Source organism: Calonectris borealis, chromosome 10 (genome assembly GCF_964195595.1).
Source record: "Calonectris borealis chromosome 10, bCalBor7.hap1.2, whole genome shotgun sequence".
Taxonomy (NCBI): domain Eukaryota; kingdom Metazoa; phylum Chordata; class Aves; order Procellariiformes; family Procellariidae; genus Calonectris; species Calonectris borealis.
In genome coordinates, this window is record NC_134321.1 from 10,987,337 (window position 1) to 11,005,218 (window position 17,882).

At 69.9% G+C, this 17,882-nt stretch overlaps 3 protein-coding genes across 4 annotated transcripts; all 3 read right to left on the reverse strand.

Annotated features, from left to right (window-relative positions):
- Positions 1-812: 812 nt before the first annotated feature.
- Positions 813-7,149, reverse strand: QARS1 (glutaminyl-tRNA synthetase 1). Its single transcript, XM_075158764.1, has 24 exons — positions 6,985-7,149; positions 6,608-6,755; positions 6,418-6,527; positions 6,205-6,280; positions 5,824-5,888; positions 5,542-5,595; positions 5,289-5,346; positions 5,095-5,166; positions 4,840-4,925; positions 4,506-4,592; positions 4,285-4,384; positions 4,081-4,159; positions 3,855-3,963; positions 3,642-3,772; positions 3,422-3,514; positions 3,111-3,248; positions 2,950-3,037; positions 2,727-2,870; positions 2,551-2,655; positions 2,069-2,161; positions 1,652-1,779; positions 1,407-1,473; positions 1,079-1,204; positions 813-993 (listed from the first exon to the last, which is right to left on the reverse strand). The coding sequence occupies exons 1-24, from the start codon at positions 7,135-7,137 to the stop codon at positions 943-945; spliced, it is 2,361 nt and encodes a 786-aa protein (XP_075014865.1). The 5' UTR covers positions 7,138-7,149; the 3' UTR covers positions 813-942.
- A 1,283-nt stretch (positions 7,150-8,432) lies between these two features.
- LOC142086152 (epidermal differentiation-specific protein-like) lies at positions 8,433-11,047 on the reverse strand. The gene has a single exon (XM_075158780.1). The coding sequence runs from the start codon at positions 9,649-9,651 to the stop codon at positions 8,593-8,595; it is 1,059 nt and encodes a 352-aa protein (XP_075014881.1). The 5' UTR covers positions 9,652-11,047; the 3' UTR covers positions 8,433-8,592.
- Positions 11,048-11,164: 117 nt separating this feature from the next.
- On the reverse strand, positions 11,165-16,503 carry SLC6A8 (solute carrier family 6 member 8). 2 transcript variants are annotated; one of them, XM_075158779.1, is made up of 13 exons: positions 16,303-16,503; positions 15,793-15,924; positions 14,901-15,174; positions 14,691-14,823; positions 14,303-14,437; positions 14,109-14,212; positions 13,900-14,024; positions 13,711-13,823; positions 13,494-13,631; positions 13,025-13,127; positions 12,844-12,944; positions 12,450-12,620; positions 11,165-11,681 (listed from the first exon to the last, which is right to left on the reverse strand). In XM_075158779.1, the coding sequence occupies exons 1-13, from the start codon at positions 16,388-16,390 to the stop codon at positions 11,550-11,552; spliced, it is 1,749 nt and encodes a 582-aa protein (XP_075014880.1). In that variant the 5' UTR covers positions 16,391-16,503; the 3' UTR covers positions 11,165-11,549. The 2 variants fall into 2 exon arrangements, with proteins under 2 accessions (XP_075014880.1, XP_075014879.1); XM_075158778.1 differs by lacking the exons at positions 13,025-13,127; positions 13,711-13,823 and having other exon boundaries at positions 16,303-16,475.
- Between the last annotated feature and the right edge of the window lie 1,379 nt (positions 16,504-17,882).

Consider the following 17,882-nt stretch of genomic DNA (forward strand, 5'->3'; position numbering starts at 1 on the left):
CTGGCCGAGAGGTCCCACGCAGCCGCCCCAGTGCTCCGCGCCAGGCGGGGTCGGCCCGGCCGCGACCCCCACGCAGCAGGCGGGGCGAGGTCCCACGCCGCCCCACGGGTGGGCGAGACCCCAATGCAGGGACTCCCCGGGAAGGGCGCTGGGGCCTCCGCGGCCAGTACCGGCGGGGGCTGCGCCGTGCCCCCGGGCGGGGCCGCGGGGCGAAGGGTCCCCCGTGGGGGTGAAGGGTCCCCCGCACCGTGGGGCCGGGACGGGGCTGCTTTAACGTGCCCATGTGGTCGGCGCGGCCTCCCCATCCCTGCTGCCGCTTAAGGTGGCCCGTGGGGCCGGGCAGAGCCTCCCCCCACCCACAGCAGGGCCGGGGCCCCGGTCACGGGCTCAGGGCAGGGGGCCCACGCCGGTCCCGCGGGGGCACCCCCCTGACCCCCCAGGCCGGGGCCGGGCAGGGGCCACCCCACTCGAGTCCACCTTAAGGGGGGACGGCGCTCCGGCGGTGTTTGTATACAGTGCGCACACCCTCCTGCCTGCCTGCACCCTGCCTGGCCTGCCTGCACCCTGCCTGCACCCGCCGCGGCCCATGGCGGGCCCTGGGGACGCTCCTCCATCCCACCCCGGCACCCCCAACCCCAGCCCAGCCTTGCAGTCCCGGGCCAGGGGAGCTGCAACTCTGGTGCTGGGGGCACCAGCCCTGCACGGGGGGCAGGAGCAGACCCTGAGCCCCCGGGGACAGGGGAGACCCCCCCATCCCAGCACCCCAAGGCTGAGCTGGGGGACAGGAGGCAGAGACAGCGCGGGGACAGGGCTGGGATGCTCCATTTATTGAGGCGATGCTGTGGGGCACCCCGGGGGCCTGCGCCAAGGCACGGCGGTGCTGGGGGTGCGCAGGGACCCCCGGGGAAGCAGCACCACGGCGGGGCAGCAGCAGCGGGTCCCTCAGGCCTTGCCGGGGTCCTCCTTCAGCGTCACCGTCCGGTTAAACACCATCTGGGGAGAGGCAGAGGGTCAGCGCTGAGCCCCACGGCCCCACAGCGGGCAGGGGGAGCCCCACAGCCCCCTCCCCAGGGCTCACCTTCCCCTCCTCGCTGTCGGGATCCACAGAGAAGTAGCCCAGTCGCTCAAACTGGAACTTGTCAAAGGGCCGGGCGGAGAGGACAGAGCTGTCGACCAGGGCGTTGCGGATCACGCGCAGGGAGTCCTGGCAGGGGGAGGCAGCTCAGCCGGTGCCCCCAGCCCCTTTGCCCCGCTCCACAGCCCAGCTCCTCCCAGCCCCTTTCCCCCCTGGGAGGGCCCTGCCCAGGGAGGGGTAGGGGTCACATGGAAGTGGGTGCCTCAGGTGTAGGTGCAGGAGGTCCCCAGCTCCCCCTGGGTCCGTAACCCCAGTTCCTGCCACTACTCACAGGGTTGAGGTCGCTCAGAAAGCCACCAGGCACCTCCGATGGGTCCTCGGGATTTTTGTGCAAAAACCTGCATGAAACAGTCTCATCCCAAAGCCGCCAGGACCCCCCTCATGGGACCCCACACCAGCATCTTCCCCTCCAAGGAGCCGGGCAGACCCCAGCAGAGCCTGCTGGTGCACAGCCACGCTGCTGCTCCAGCACCGCTGAGCTTGCGCCCGCGCCTCTGTGGGCAGCCGGGTACTCACAGCCGCTCGTAGAGCCGCACTTCACACGCCAGCGGCTCTGACACCCAGTGGATGAAGGCTTTGGGCTTCTCTGCCACGTCTGACTTGGTGCAAGTCACCTCCAGCTCGATCACGTGCCCGCTGGTGTCCTTGGGGAGAGGAGACGAGCTGAGCCACCAGGCAGCAGTCAGGCAGCAGCCCCATCCCACAGGGCAGCCCTAGGGCCGAACCGCCAGCCCCCCCAACTCGGGGCCGCCTTGCTCACCGCTGTGCGAGGCACAGGGCTGGCAGGGAGCTGCCACACAGGCAGCCTGCACCCACGCTGTGCCCACAGCGCCCAGCCTGAGATAACCATCGCTGACCTTCCCTGGTGGGGCATGGCCATGTCCTGACATCTCACGGCCCAACCTCGTGTCACCAGTGCCCAGAGCCACCCACCTTGATGATATTCTGGACGGCGATGACATAGCCAGCGTGGCGCAGCCCCACCGGCTGCCCGGGGGCCAGGCGCTTGTAGCCCTTGTCCACCTCCTGCAAGAGAGTTCATGGCTGCATGAGGGGTCCCAGCATGGGCAGTGGGTCCCCCCTCCAGCATGACTCTCTGTCCCCATGACTGTGTCCCCCCACCCACTCCTGCCGTCCCAGGGATCGGTGCACCGGGGCTGTTTGAACTTCCATGTTGCTGCGGGACGTTCCCCAGCGCGCAGGCCAGGTGTGGGCACCATTGGTTGGACACATCCCGACCAGGCTGAAGGCAGTGGGCATTTCCCCGGTGCCCAGAGCTGCTGGCACGTCTGGGAGTCACAGTCGGGTGCCTGACACCCACCTGTGCCCCGAGCAGCACCAGCGCTGCCAGGCTCCCGCTGCCCGAGCCATAGCTTCCGAGAGCAAGGCAATATGGCCCAGTGGGCTTGGCTCACCTCCCTGAAGTCCGTCTCCTCGATGTAGACGGTGGGCTGGAAGGGCACTTTGTGAAAACCCCGGCTCTCATCAGCTGGAAAGTTGGGCACAAGGACCTCGAGCGCCTGGGGAGAAGGAGGGGGTGAACGCTGACCTTGGGGAACCCCACTCCCACCCCAGCTCGCGGCAGTCTCACCTTTGGGGCAGGGAAGTTGGTGATGGTGACCTTGAGGGGCTCCAGGACGGCCATGGCACGGGGTGCCTGCTCGTTCAGCACCTCCCGCGCACACGCCTCCAGCAGATGCGGCTCCATCGTCACCTGGGCCACTGTCACACCGACCTGCAGGACAGCCTGCTGTCACCACGCCAGCCGGGGGACGCATTCACCTGTCCCGTCCCATCCTGTCCCCGGCACCTACCCGGGCACAAAAGTTGTTGATGGCCTCAGGGGGGAAGCCTCGCCGGCGCAGGGCTGTCAGCGTGAAGAGCCGTGGGTCATCCCAGTCCCTGAGAAAACACCAGTGTTACAGCCAGGCGTGCCCTGGGCAAGACCCACCCTGGCTGCTGCCCCCGCTCCTACCTCACGGCACCCGTCTCCACCAGCCGGATGATCTTCCTCTTGGAAACGACGGTGTAGAGCAGGTTCAGGCGCCCGTACTCCCACTGCACGGGGCAGTAGACATCCAGCGCGTTGCATAGCCAGAAGTAGGAGGAGCGCCTGCGAGGGAGGCACAGGCACAGCCCGGCTCAGCCTCACGCCCGCCCACAGCCCCACAGACACGCTGTCCCCCAGCACTTCGGCAGCCACCGGGACGCGGCCAGCTGCTCCCCCACAGAGCTTGCCCTGCCAGATCCGGCTCAGCCCTGGGCCGTGCCGTGCATGGTGCTCACCTGGCCTGGAACTCCTTGGTGCAGAGGGAGTGCGTGATGTGCTCGATGGAGTCGCAGAGGCAGTGTGTGTAGTCATACGTGGGGTAGATGCACCTGCAAGGCAGACGCAGTCAGCCCCGGGCCAAAGCCCGGTGCTGCTCCCCTCCCGACACCTCCCCACTCCCAGGAGACGCAGACCCACTCCCACCACGTGTGCCAGGACGTTGCAGACCCTCCCTACCACTTGTCCCCAGTGCGGTGGTGCGGAGTGAACTTGACACGGTAGGCGACGGGGTCCATCTTCCCATCCTCCATCACCAGCTTCATCCGCAGCGTGGCCTCCCCTTCCCCAAACTTGCCCTTTCGCATGTCCTGTGGAGGGGGGGGAAGCTGTTGGTTGAGCCACGGACCCGGACCCCACGGGCACGCAGTGCCTTCCCCCAGCCAGGAGTACCTCAAAGAGCAGGAGTGACTCCTCCACGGGCCGGTCCCGCCACGGTGAGGGTGGCGGGTTGTGGCCCTTGATCTCCTCGACCTTCTGATGGCAGACGTACGCCTGGTCCCTATGGAGGGGAAACACCAGATGCGAGTGGCCCATCCCCTGGGCGAGGGGGAGCCCCGGCCACAGCACAGGACATCCGCACCGCCCCGGCGCATCCATACTGCCCCAGCACGCTCACCTGCGGATCAGCTCCAGGGCCCAGGTGTAGAGCTGGTCAAAGTAATCTGATGCGTGGGTCACTGCATAGGGCTGGTAGCCTGTGGGGATGGGGGAAACAGCGCGGGTTGGAGGCACCCCCAGGGCCCGGCAGCAGGACCTGCACCTGCCTTGATGTCCCCAGCAGCGCCTGGCCTGATCCTGCGCTCCCCAGCCCGAGCCGTACCCAGCCACTCCACCATCTCCCGGATGGCCGTGAAGTACTTCTCCTCCTCCTTCTCGGGGTTGGTGTCGTCATAGCGCAGGAAGCACACGCCACCATTGGCCTGGGGATGGGGGGACAGTGAGCAGCCGCTCCCTGAGGGACCGCAGGGCCAGGCCAGTGGCCAAGCAGCAGGGGGAGGCAGGGGCCAGGGCGAGCTGGCAGCGGGGCTTGGTGCTTCTCACCTTGGCATAGCCAAAGTTGAAGTTGATGGCCTTGGCGTGGCCGATGTGCAGGATCCCATTGGGCTCAGGAGGGAACCGTGTCCGCACCTGCAGGGGGGAAAAGGGGACACGTCTGTCCTTTGGCAGAAGGCTCTCCCCCTCCCTTACAGCGGGGGCATTGACATGAGCCCCTGACGATCCCACAGAGCCCCTGGTGCCACATGCGTGCTGCCTCTGGCCGTGCCCCTGGTGAGCTGTGTGTCCCCCCCGCCACCACACCCACCCACCCAGCTGGAGCCTGGCATAGCAGTGCTGCCCTCGCAGGGAACCGCTGGGCTGGGGGACGTGGCCTCACCTGCCCACCCGTGATTGCCAGGTGCTGCTTCAGCAAAGCCATGGTGTTGGGCGTCACCACGTAGCCCTCCGTCTTGTAGTTCTCTCCTGCGGGCAGAGGATGCTCAGGGCTGCAGCACTGCCCAAACCAAGTCAAGCCCAGCAGCCAGCAGGGAAGGACACAGGGACAGGCCAGTCCCCTGCAGCACGGAGAGCTGGGGCCAGGCACAGAGCCGGTGGAGCGGCCCCGCACACGGCAGTGGCTCCTCGCACTCACCCGGCTTGTGGAACTTGAGGGCTTCTCCTCGCAGCTGCTCCAGCAGTGACTGCGTCTCCGTGCCCACCTCGCCTGCAGGGAGAGACGGGGCTGAGCAGGGACCTCACCACAGCTCCTGGGGCCCAGCTCGGAGGCAGGTCCTGGCTGGGACCCGAAGGGCTGGGGAAGCTGCCCGCAGGAGGACAGTCTCTTACCGTTCTCCACCACAGCCGCCTTCTGCTTCTCTGCTGGGGCTGGCCGGGCCTTTGCAGCCTGCAGGGACCAGCACAGCATCCTGAGTGCCCAGCCCCAGCACGCACCTTCCCTCCCGGCCCAGCCTGCTGCCCCAGCGCTCCCTCAGACCCGTGCCCATGGTGGCAGCTGGGCCCAGAGCAGCTATTTGGGATCCTGCCCGCACACGCAGCAGGGAAATACCATCCCTGTTCCCAGCCTCCCCCTCCTCCTCACCTTTGGCTTCTTTTCCAGGTCAGCTTCTGTCTTTGGCCCCAGCAAATGCAGCACCTGGAGAAGAGAGACACAGACAGGAGTAGAAAAGGCTCCGGGTGCCCCAAAGCCTGGAGGTGGCCCTGTCCAGCCGTCACCCCCCTCACCCTGACTGCACCTACCCAGGGCAGGCTGTCCCCAGCGCCAGGCCCTCCCATGGGACAAGCCAGCAGGTCCCACACTGGGTACGGCACTGACCAGGGACACCACCCCAAGTAGTGCCTGACCCACCGCCCTCGCACCAACCTGCAGGTCCACCTCGTTCTTGATGGTCTTCCCGTCCGCCCACCGCAGCCGGCTCCGCGCCTCCCCTGCAGACAGGGCACCCCGTGGGCGAGGGGCACAGCCCAGCCCAGGGGGCTTCAGCCAGGGCTGCTGACGCAGGATGCCACAACCAGTGGCTAAAGGCGGTCCTTGCCGCAGGGCTGTCCCTGGCACAGGGCACCACAGGCCATCCGCAGCCCTGCCCGCGCGGGGGACACGGCAGGACGTCTCCCCTGCGTCGGGTGGGCTGCGGCACAGCGATGCGGCAGCCGGGGCCGGGGCAGCCCAGGGCAAAGGGCTGGCTCTCAGGATCCAGGGGAGCAGGAGTGCCAGGCAGGGGCTGCCCCGGTGCCCCACACTCACCCATCAGCAGCCCCATGTTGAAGCGGTAGCGCTCCGCCAGCAGCTCTGCTCGGTGCTCGCTGATCACGGCCTCCACCTGGGGAGCGGGACAGGGACGCATGGGTGAGCGAGGCAGGCAGGGAGCGTGACGCCAGGGGCTGCCAGCCCAGCCTGTCCTGTCCAGCGTCCCCCACACCGTCCCCGCGGGGCAGGCAGGGCCACAGCCCCACTCACCGCCTCCTCGATCTGCTCGGGGGTGACGCACACCCCCACGCCGCAGGCCCGCTCGAAGTCCGCCGCGTCCAGGGGCTCCAGGGGGTGGCTCCTCACGTACTCCAGGGCGGCTGGGGACAGAGGGGGGGTGAGGACCGGGGCCCTCCCTCCCCGCCGGGGCCGGGGGGCGGGTCCCGGGGCCGCACGGTACCGCTGAGCTGCAGGTCGGTGAGGATCTCCCTGCGGGCGATGTAGCCGACGAGGAAGCCGAGGTGCTTCGGGTCCCTGAGGCGGGCGGCCGCGTTGTACAGTAGCGTCCCGGTGGCTTTGTCCAGGGCCGGGCCCAACGCGCTCCGAGCCTGCCGCCACCCCGGGGAAGCGTCAGGGCCGGTCCGGGGCTGAGCCCCGGCGAACCGGCGGCCCCGGGGCGGGGCGGGGGATGTCAAGGGCCGAGGCCGCTCGGCGGGGCCGGGAGGAGGCGGGGCCGGGAGGGGGTCCCGGGGAGGGGGCGGGGTCCCGGGGGGTGACACCGCCGCACCGGGGACCGGGGAACCGAGGGAGCAGGGTGGGGGCCGGCGGCGGGCGCACCTGCAGCACGGCCCGGCGGAGCAGCGCGCTGAGCGCCCCGTTCCGCAACGTCTCGCGCGCCTTGGCCTCGCTGAGGCCGATGCCGGTGAAGAGCCCCAGCGCCTCCTCCGCCTCCTCCGCCGCCATGGCCCCCGCCGCCGCCGCCGCCGCCATGCTGCTGCCGCCGCCACCGCCCGCCCGGGGGGCGGAGCCGCGACCAGCTAATCAGGGCGGGGAGGGCGTGTCACTGGCACAGGTCGAGCCAATCGTCAGTGAGAGAGGCCCGCCTCTGCCAATGGGATAGGGGAGCTCAGCGCCGGCTCCGCGAATAGGCGCGCAGGGGGCGGGGCCAAGTCTGCGGCCGGTTGCATCATTTAAAGAGACCGGCGGCGGCGGGAGCCACGTGGGGGGCGTGGCTGGAGGCGGACATGGGGGCGGGACTGTGACAGGGCCCGCCCCCTCGCCCCGCCCCTCCGGGCGCCCACCGCCCCGCGGGCCTCTGTCCTGCCGCGGCCGCCGTAGCCCGCCCCGGCCGGCACCCGTATCCCGCCGTGAGCCCGCCGGCTCCGTAGCCCCGCCAGTGGTCTCGCCCCACCCGTGTCCCCGTGTGTGTCCCCGCCTTCCCCCGAGGACCGTCCCCGCGACGTGCCCGTGGGGACACACGTGCCTAGGGGCCGGGCGGGGGGCCGCGGTGGCTGCCCCAGCCCGGTGTGTGCGGGGCCAGGCCGTCCCACTGTGCCCTCGGCTCCCCCAGCCCGGTGCGTGTCCCCCCAGCCCGGTGCGTGCGGGGTCAGGCCGGCCCGCTGTACCCCCTGCTCCCCTGCCCCTATGTCCCCACAGCTCCCCTAGCCCGGTGTCTCCCCAGCAGCCCAGTGTCCCCCTGCTCCCCTACCCCTGTGTCCCCCACAGCTCCTCCGGTCTGGTGTGTCCCCCCCAACCTGGTGTCCCCCTGCTCCCCCAGCCTGGTGTCCGCCCAGCAGCCCAGCGTCCCCCGGGCTGTCCCAGGCCGTTGTCCCCCCAAGCCCAGTGTACCCTGGCTCCCTCAGCCTGCTCTCCCCTGGCCCCCCAGCCTGGTTTCCCCCCCCCAGCCCAGTGTCCCCCTGCTCCCCCACCCCAGTGTCCCTCCAGCTCCTCCAGCCTGGTGTTCCCCCCTCAGTCTGGTCCCCTGGCTCCCCCAGCCCAGTGTCCCCCCTGGTCCCCCAGCCTAGTGTCCCCCCAGCAGCCCAGTGTCCCCCTGGCTGCCCCAGGCCATTGTCCCCCCAAGCCCAGTGTACCCTGACTCCCTCAGCCCTGTGTCCCCCCAGCTCCCCCAACCCCGTGTCTCCCCAGCTACCCCAGCCTGGTGTCCCCCCAGCTCCTCCAGCCTGGAGGAGCCCAGCCTGGTCCCCCTTGCTCCCCCAGCCTGGTGTCCCCCCCTCAGCCCGCTCCCACCCCGGCCCCAGCAGCAGCAGACCCGAGCGGTTGGGGAAGGGGGGTTTATTGGCAACACCCGGCGGGACGAGGCACCGTCACGTCCTGCCAGCGGGAGCCGCCCGACGCGGCCAGGCAAGGCGGGTCTTGGCTTCTCCGCGGGCAGGCAGCGTGGGTGTCCCCAGGGGTCCCACACCACTGAGGGGACAGAGCTGGGGACTATAGCTCCATCCCGGTGCCGGGCACCGGCACTGTCCCCTCAGTGGCTGTCTGCTGCCTGCCTGCAGCCGGCAGAGGCTTCAAGCTATAGCGGGCACTGATGTTGGTACCCGAGACGCTGCGGTACTCGCCCATCTCCGTGCGGACGGCTTCATTCTGGGTGATGGTGAGCAGGACCGGGACGGAGAGCGTCACCTCCTTCCGCAAGACCTGGATGCTGAGCACCGTGCGTGGGGGGATCTTAGCCGGCAGCTGCACCTCCACACGTTCCCGGCGGGTGCTGGATTCACTGCGCCCTTTCTGCACCGTGAAGATGTTGGAGGCTTCCACGGTCAGCGTGAAGGAGAGCCCGGCTTTGAGGCTGGTGGCGTTGCTGAAGTGGAAGCTCTGCCAGAGCGTGGTGCCGTACTCCCGGCTGCTGCTGGCCGCCAGCACCTGCTCCGACTCCGTCTCGTTCACCCCCTCGATCTCATCCACCAGCACCTCCCGCTCCGCCTCCACCCGCTTCTGCTCCCAGAGGAGACGCGCCGAGACCAGCGGCTGCCCGGGCCGCAGCGGGCGCAGGTGGGACAACCGAGCCTGGAAGTTCAGGTCTGCTTTGTAGTCAGCGAGACGCTCACCGGGCCATGCCAGGCAGTGCCAGCCGCCCCGGCCAGGGTGCTGGTAGAGCAGCCAGACACCTCGCTGCACCACGTGGGAGGCCACCCGGTCGTTGAAGTACCCGTACGCCAAGTTGGTCTCCTCCATCACCACCTTGCAGGCACCTTGGAAGTTGGGGCGCTCGTAGAGGGTGATCTGGGGGTCCCCCAGGTCATGGTGCACGAGGCGCAGCGCCGAGAAGCTGTTGGGCCGCTCCACGGAGGGGTATTCACCCTCCTCGAAGGCGTGCGGCTCCCCCTCATACTTGGGGTCCGTGTAGGCGATCCAGGGCTGCCCCACCACCTTCAGGGAGGCGATGCAGTCCCCAAAATCCAGCTCATGCAGGTCAGGCACGTCACAGGTGAACTCCCGGCTCAGCCCCTCAAAGTTGGCACGCTCGTACACCGTGATCCGGTTCATGGTGCCGCGGGCGCCTGCCCCTGTGAGGGCACAGCGCGTGTCAAGTCCCCTCGTGTGGGGTTGCGTGGGCACTACGGGAAACCTGTGGGGAAAGCCTCCCCAGCAAAGGGGCCCCCTGTCACCCCCTTTCCTCCCCTGCCCTCTGCCCCGCCTTTGCCCACCTGTGCCCGGTCCCTGCTCTCTCACCGTCTGTGCTGGCAGTGCCCCGACACCAGCCCGCGGCCGTGCCTTTTACGAGGGGGTGGTGAGGCTGGGGCGTGCTGCGGCACGAAGTGAAGGCAATGACGGTGCTCGCCCCCGCGCCCGCGCCCAGACCCAGCCCCGCTCCGGTGGCGGGGAGCCAGCCAGGCCCCGCGCGGCCGCGCAACAGCCGGCACACCGGGATGCCAGCCGGCCCCGCAGACCAGCCATGCCGGAAAGTCCTGCCGCGCCCTGGGCATGCGGCGCTCCAGTGCTAACGAGTCACCGCCAATTATCACTGATGCTTCCGCCCTGCCCGCACTAATTATGGTGTGTGTTGCCGGTGGGGCAGGAACTGCCGGCTCGTCCCAGCGGGGTGAGAGGGTATCGTGGTGGGGCGAGCCGGCGCCCCAAGACAAGTCCCGCCGGCACCCCGGTTGCCCCAGGCGCAGGACACGGCCCCCCTGACATGGCACCGCTGCCACAGCCCCATGCCCAAGGATGGCCAGGGCAGGTGGTGGCACTTCTCCCGCCTTATCTCTCCACGGGCAGGACGGCCACGGACCACCCAGGGTGGCCACAGCGCTGCTGGAGGGTGATGGGTGCCAGCGCTGGGCACAGCGGGACAATGATGCCCGGCCAGGGCATGGGAACGGCTGGCAGCCACCCTGAGCACTGCGTGCTGGGGGCTTCCTCGGGCACCGTTCAGGTCCCCACGGCACAGATCGGAGCTGGCCCCCAGGAGCTGCTGGTGCTGGGCACAGGGCACGTGCACCCCCCGGCTGGCACCCCGCTGGGGCCGGGCTCAGGCAGCTCGAGGGGTCTGGGGCAGGTTGAGCCTCTGGCTTCTCCCGGTTGCGTGCCCAGGGGCTGCCTCATCCCCTCGTCCCCAGCCCCACAGTGCAGGGAGCAGGGAACCCCAGAACTGACATGAGCTCCTGGTGGGGTACGGCTGGTCCCCGACCCACCGCTCTGGGCTGGTGACAGCCAGGACCCCCAGTGCCTCTGGGCTGAAACCTGCCCCTTGGGGCCGGCGTGGGGCCCGGGAGTGGGGCCAGCCCTGGCTGCACGGGGTGCCCCAGTCCCACAGGGGAACCCGGGGCTGGCGCAGCCTGCGGGCACCCGCATCCTGCCATGGAGGGGGACGGAGACCCTGCTGCTCCCGCAGCCTGTCCCCCCCCAGCCACCCCAAGAGAGGAACCCAGATGTCCCAGCATCCCTGAGCCCTGTCCCCCCCTAGCCCCTCTCCCCCGCAGGCAGGTGCCACCCTACATCTTGCTCCCCCAGCTGCCCGCTCCCGGTGCCCCCCTTCCCCTGCCCGCGGTGCCGGGGCTGCCAGGGTCTCCCAGTTTATTGCCAGATGTCGGGGCGGTCGGGGTTACACCAGACAAACGCTACAGGAAGCGGTTAGTGAGCGGGAGGCCGTGGGGGCCGCGGGTGGGGGCCGGGGAAGGGCTGTCCCGCTCGCTCCCCCGGCCCGCAGCCTCCCCGCCGGCCCCCCGGGCTGCTGCGCTCCCCCGCGCCGGGGACCCCTCCTGCTCCCCGCGGCAGCCCCGGCCCCACGGCCCCCCAGCAACCCCCGCCTTGCAGTCATGCACCCCCCTCCTGCGGCGAGGCCGGCGGGCCGGGGGGGCGTGGGGGGCACGGGGCAGCGTGGGTGGGAGGCGGTGCTGGCATTATTGCTATGGCGGGCGGGAGCAGCGCGACCCTCCCCACGCTCAGATCACAGTCTCGAAGAGCGTCGCCTTCTCCTTGGGGGGCTCCGGGGCCAGGAGCTTGGCTTCTGCCTCGGGCGTCAGGTACTCCAGGTGGTGGTGGCCCCAGATCGGAGTGGTCAGGAGCTGCCAGCGCTGCGGGGACACTGCGTCAGCACCCAGGGACGGCAGCACTGGGGACTGCCTGGACCCGGCACAGTGCATCCCCCCGGCGCACGGGGATGGGGTGGGCACGGGACTGAGGTGGGGACAGGGATGGGATTTGGAGGGGGATGGAGGTGAGACTGGGACGGGACTGAAATGGGATTGAAAGAGGGAGAGGGATTGCATGGGGACAGGGATGAGATGGGGACGGGGATGGGACTGAGACGGTGACAGGATTAAGACAGCGATGTCAGCGAGGATGGGATTCGGGTGAGGTTGGGAGTGAGACAGCAATGGGAACAGGGACAGGATTGGGATGGGAGTGAGAGCAATGGGGACAGGAATGGGACTTGGATGGGGATGAGGGTGAGACTAGGATGGTGAAGGGATTGAAATGGGATTGAGAGAGGGACAAGGATTAAATGGGGAGAGGGATGAGATGGGGACGGGATTGAGACAGTGATGGGGACAGAGACAGGATTTGGCTGGGAGTGAGAGTGGTAGGGATGGGGACAGGGCTGGGATGTGGGTGGGGATGGGACTGAGACAGTGATGTGAGGAAGGATGGGATTCAGGTCAGGTTGGGAGTGAGACTGGGATGGGGACGGGGACAGGGTTTGGATGGGGATGGGACTGAGACGGCAATGTGGACAGTGCGGGGATTTGAATGGGGATAGGAGTGGGACTGGGAGGGAGACAGGGACAAGGATGGCTGAGATGGGGACGGAGGCAGTAGGGCCCCCGCCGCGCCACCCTCACCTCGCGCAGGGAGCCTTTGCAGCGCAGGAGCTTGTAGAGGACGGTGCAGGGGATGCAGAGCATGGAGGAGAGCGCCAGGACCCAGCCGATGGCTTCCCCCCACCACGGGTACACGTACGTCTTGTTGTAGGTCAGCGGCTTGTAGTTCACCACGTGGAACACGAAGATGCCCTGGGTGGAGAGAGGGAGGTGAGGTCCCGTGGGGCAGGGGGCTGGCAGCCCCAGACCCCCCAGGCGTGTCACCCCATGGCCCTGACACGCGTGTCACCCCGTGGCTGCCGTGCCCCAAGCAGCCGCCTGGGGGAGCCCGGTGCCCACGGCACGGGGCTGGGGCAGTGGGCACAGCAAGCACAGCGAGCACACGCGTGTCCCCACGCGGGGCGACCCCGCTCACCACGCAGACCAGCGGCGTCACCACAGCCCAGCACCACTTCATGAAGGGCAGGGGCCGGTAGCCGATCATGCGGGCCACGTCGTCCATGAAGCGGTCGGCACCTGCGGGAAGAAGGGCATCAGCCAGGCCCTGCGGGGCACCCATGTCCCCTTGTGTCCCCCCCGTGTCCCCCTGGCCTCACCGTAGACCCAGGCAATGACCACGCACTCCCAGAAAGCCTGCCACAGCAGTGTGATCCCGCTGGCCGAGTAGTTGTCAAAGAGCTGAAACACGTACATGCCGCCCTGCCAGGACGGCACCGCACGTCACTGGGGCTGTGCCGGCTGCCCCGCGCTGGCACAGGTGCCTCCACACCAGCACAGGCACAGCCTTGCCAGCACCGGTGCCCCACCTGGCACAGACACCCTGCCTGCCCTGTGCTCCCACAGCCCCCCCATGATGACGGGCACCCCCCATGGCCACGGCCCCCCCCCATGGCATGGGGACCTCCACAGCTACAGGCACCCCCACACCACGGGCACCCCCGCTGCCCTGGGTGCAGCAGCCCTAGGGAGCTCCCACCCCATGCTGGTGCCCCGGTGGGAGGTGACATCCCAGGGGCAGGCGCGGGTGCCCGGTGTGGGGTCCGGTGTCCCTGCCGCATCCCCCACCTGCGTGACCATGGAGAGGTCGATGAGGCAGCAGACGACGCAGCAGAGCGCAGCGGTGAGCTCGCGACGCAGCGAGCCAGCCCCCGGCTGGGGGAACAGGTCCAGGATGCCCGTGATGAAACCCTCCACGCCGACAAACTGCAGCAGAGAGCGGGGCTCAGCAGGGACGTGCCACGTCGTCCCCTCCCCATCCCCGTCCCCCTGTCCGCCGCTGCACCTGGCTGTCCAGCCCCAGCACGAGGAGCATGAAGAAGAAGAGCGTGGCCCAGAGCGGGGACAAGGGCATCAGCGTCACGGCTTTGGGGTAAGCGATGAAAGCCAGCCCGGGGCCTGCAGGAGAGTGGGGTCAGTGGTGCCACCCCAGGGGGGACACAGTGCCAGTGGGCACCCACCACCGGGCACTCACCGGACTCAGCCACCTTGGAGATGTCTACGCCTTGCTCGGAAGCCATGAAGCCCAGCACAGAGAAGACGACGAAGCCGGCAAAGAAGCTGGTGGAGCTGTTGATCACGGCCAGGATGTAGGCGTCCCTGCAGGCAGAGCGGGTCAGGGGGTGCCGGGGGGACGCCAGGGGACACACCGGGGGGGATGGCCCGCGGCTGGCACAGCCCTACCTGTAGCAGTTGTTGTGGAAGCGGTTGTAGCTGCCCAGCGCGGTCAGGGCACCCAGCCCGATGGCATAGGAGAAGAAGATCTGGGTGCCGGCATCGATCCAGACCTGGGGTGCGAGGGAGGGCGTCAGGGGGCGGGAAGGGTGCTGGGAGGGTGTCCAGCACCAGCCCCCTCCTGCCCTCCCTGCCGCCCTCACCTGTGCCTCGGCCAGCTTGGACCAGTCGGGTTTCAGGTAGTAGACGATGCCACCCAGCGCCCCGGGCAGCGTCACCCCGTGGACCAGCAGCAGGATGAGGACGACGTAGGGGAAGAGTGCCGTGAAGTAGACAATCTGCAGAGGAGTGGGTGCTGGTGAGACGCCCTGGGCCAGGGCTCTTCGTCATGTGTCACAGGTGTCCCAGCGGGACTAGGGCTCGGGGACATCCCCAGCGGCTGGTGGCACCTCCCAGACAGATGTGGGACAGGGGGTCTTGCACCCCTGTGGGCTGCGGCACAGGAGGGCAGGAGCCGGCAGTGCCGTGTGCTGCAGTCCCGTCCCTGCGTGCCGGTGGCCCTGATGCGTGTCCCCCCCCAGCCAGCGTCACCTTCCCGGTCGACTTGACGCCCTTCCAGATGCAGAAGTAGACGACGACCCAGGTGGTGACCAAGCAGAGGATCATCTGCCAGTTCATCTCCCCCGGCTCGCTGAGGTCCCCCGAGAGCCGCAGCACCTTGTTCCTGCAGAGCGGGGCCGTGCTGAGTGCTGGCACGACCCCCCCGGCCCTGGGTGAGGCCCCCCCGGTCCCCACACTCACTCCCAAAACTCAATGACGGGTGAGCGCTTGTTGGCCAGGTCGGCGCAGCTGAGGTTGAAGGACCCAGTGCCATCGCTGGCGTTGGTGCTGCCGTTGTGGCAGAGCTCGAGGTGGAAGAGCTCGGTGCACTGCTCGGTGTTCCAGGCGTGGCCGCAGGTGGCCCAGGGCAGGGTGTCCGTCAGCGAGTGCACCAGGTAGAAGAGCCCCCACACCAGGATCATGATGTAGTAGGAGTTGCAGAAGAAGACGATCACCATGGAGGCCAGGCCCAGACCTGCGACACGGGGAGATCAGAGCCCACGGGCACCCGGCAGCCCGACGGGGTGGGGAAACCGGCAGCCTGGGGTGGGATGGGGAGTGCTGGCAGGGATGGGGCAGGACATGGGGTGCTGGTGGGGACGCAGGGAGCTGGCAGCCCAGGGTAGGACAGAGAGGAGCTGGTGGGGACGGGACAGGGGGAGCTGGCAGCCCCAGGCAGGACGGGGTGGGGACAGCCGGCAGCATGGCACTGGACAGGGGGGAGCTGGTGGGGCACAGCACAGGGAAGCCGGCAGGACAGCAGCCCCCGGGGAAGCCGGCAGCAGGCAGGGAAGCCGGCAGCACGTAGGCAAGGAGCCACGGGGGCAGGTGGGGCCGGGCAGGGCAGCACAGGGTGCCACGGGGCACGGGCGCAGGCAGCTGCCACCCTTGGCCGGGGTGCAGGGTAGCAGTGGGACGCGGGCAAGGTGCACGGGAGCAGGCAGGGCGTGGGCAGGGTGCTGCCAGACCTGCGCAGGGCGCCGGGGGCCTCCAGGCAGGGTGCAGGGTGCCAGGGGCCACGAGCAGGGTGCAAGGGGCCACGAGCAGGGCGCGGGCAGGGTACAGGCAGGGTGCAGGCAGGGCGTGGCGTTACCCTTGAAGAGGGGGGCGATGTTCCAGGCGGCAATGCCCCCCTGCTTCATGAACTGCCCCAGGGCCACCTCCAGGAAGAAGACGGGGATGCCGCCCACGAAGACGATGAGCAGGTAGGGGATGAGGAAGACGCCTGGGACCGGGGGGGGGACACGGGGCAGGCTCAGCCGCCGCCGCCCCCCCCCCGGGCCCCCCCTTCCCTCCCTGCACCACCCGCCCGGGCGCAGCGAATGGCGAAAGCGCCTCTGCGCCCTCCCCTCGCCGCGCTGCCGATGTAGGTCAGGGCGGGCAGGCGGCGAGGGGCTCCCCGTGGACCCCCACCCCGGTGGGTGACACCAGACACCCGTGGGGTGGCCCACGAGCCCCCTCAGACGGCCCCTTGCCCCCGGGAGGTGCAGGGTGGGCTGGCCCACTGTGGGGTGACCCCCATACACACTATGGGGTGGAAAGCAGGGTGCTCCCACGCCCCGTGGGGCACTCCCTCACTCCGTGGGGCAGGCACGGGGCTCACCTCCGCCATTCTTGTAGCACAGGTAGGGGAAGCGCCAGACGTTGCCCAGCCCCACGGCAAAACCCACGCAGGACATGATGAAATCCATCTGCCGGGTCCACGTCTCCCGCTCGGGGGCGGCCGCTTTCGGGGGGCCGGGGGGTCCCACCAGCGGCGCCGTCACCGCCCGCTCCTCGCCCGCCGCGGGGGGCTCTGCGCCCTCCGCCTCCCCGCGGCCCTCTGCCGAGACAGGGGGGGGCCCACGCTGCCGTCACGCGCGCCCGTGGGGGCGCGGAGGGGGGGGGAGGCGCGGGGGACCCGACGCGCGTGACCCCTCTCCGCGCGTGGGGGCGTGACGTCAGATGTCAGGCCGGCGCGTGACGTCACAATGCAGAGCGGTGACTCACCCCGCGGCGGCGGGAGGGGGCGCGCCGCGGTCGCGCGTGGCCGTGGTCCCCCCCCTCAACCCCCCACCTCATCCCTCCCCAGCGCTCCCCGCTTACCGGACCCCGCGGGGGCAGCGGCGGGGGCAGCGGTGGCGGCGGCGGCGTCGCGTCGCGGGGCGGCGGGCGGCTGCGGGGCGGCCGTGTCGGCGGGGACGGGGGGCATGTCGCGGGGGGCCGGGGAGCGGGGGCGGGTCGGGGGCGGCTCCGTGGCCGTGGGGGGGGGCTCAGAAGCAATCCACGAAGCACTTGAAGGTGAGTCGGAAGAACCTCATTGAGGGCGGCGGGGCGCGGCGGGGCGGGCCGGGCCGGGCGGGCGGCTCAGAGCCGGGCTGCGGGGCCGGCGCCGCGCGGCCGCTCCGGGGCTCTCTGCGCCGCGGCACCGGGCGGCGGCGGAGGCAGCGACCGGCCGCACCGCCCCCCGAGCCCCATTGGACGCGCCGCCCGCCCGCGGCTTGACGGGACTTGCAGTCCCGCCGCACCGGCACCGGGGCGAGGCGGGGGCAGCGGGACGGAGGGCGCGCCGCGGGGCACCGGGGACAGCGGGGAACGGGGCGTCACCGAGGGACACCGGGGAACGGGGCGTCACCAGGGGATACGGGGCACTAGGAACACTAGGCGACAAGGCACACCGCGGGACAGCGGGAGACGGGGCGTTCCGCGGCACACCGGGCACTAGAGCACCGGGACCTGCAGTCCTGCCACAGCAGCCGGCGCCGGGACTTGCAGTCCTGGCGCACCGGCACCAGGGGACACCGGCGGACACTGGGCGATGGCGCATACCAGGGGACACCAGGCACTGAGGCACGGGGACTTGCAGTCCCACCGCACTAGCACCGGGGCACACCAGGGGACACCAGGCACTACGGCGGCAGGACTGCACCGGGGGACACCGGGTGACAGGGCACAGCTGGCAGCAGAGCGCATGGAGAGGCAGCAGACACCAGGTGACACGGGGTGTCCCCCCGCTGCTATAGGGTGCCCCTGGCAGCAGGGTGCCCCAAGAAACACCTGGCACTGAGGGACATCAGGGACACCAGGGGCACCCTGCGGGCAGCAGAGCCCAGCGAGGACAGCGAGGGTGCACTGAGTGCCAGGGAGTGCACTGGGGAGGCACTGGACTGCAAGGAGCACTGGGGGAAACGGAGCTCTAGGGTG

Coding starts and splice junctions, on each gene's coding strand:
- QARS1 (XM_075158764.1), bottom strand. CDS start 7,137: ATGGCGGCGGCGGCGGCGGCGGGGGCCATGGCGGCGGAGGAGGCGGAG. Junction 5,889..6,204: donor CAACATGGGGCTGCTGATGG/GTGAGTGTGGGG, acceptor CCCTGTCTGCAG/GGGAGGCGCGGAGCCGGCTG. Junction 5,596..5,823: donor AGAACGAGGTGGACCTGCAG/GTTGGTGCGAGG, acceptor TCTCTTCTCCAG/GTGCTGCATTTGCTGGGGCC.
- LOC142086152 (XM_075158780.1), bottom strand. CDS start 9,651: ATGAACCGGATCACGGTGTACGAGCGTGCCAACTTTGAGGGGCTGAGC.
- SLC6A8 (XM_075158779.1), bottom strand. CDS start 16,390: ATGGATTTCATCATGTCCTGCGTGGGTTTTGCCGTGGGGCTGGGCAAC. Junction 13,128..13,493: donor ACCTCTCCATGGTCACGCAG/GTGGGGGATGCG, acceptor CCGTCCTGGCAG/GGCGGCATGTACGTGTTTCA. Junction 11,682..12,449: donor GCAAAGGCTCCCTGCGCGAG/GTGAGGGTGGCG, acceptor GTGTCCCCGCAG/CGCTGGCAGCTCCTGACCAC.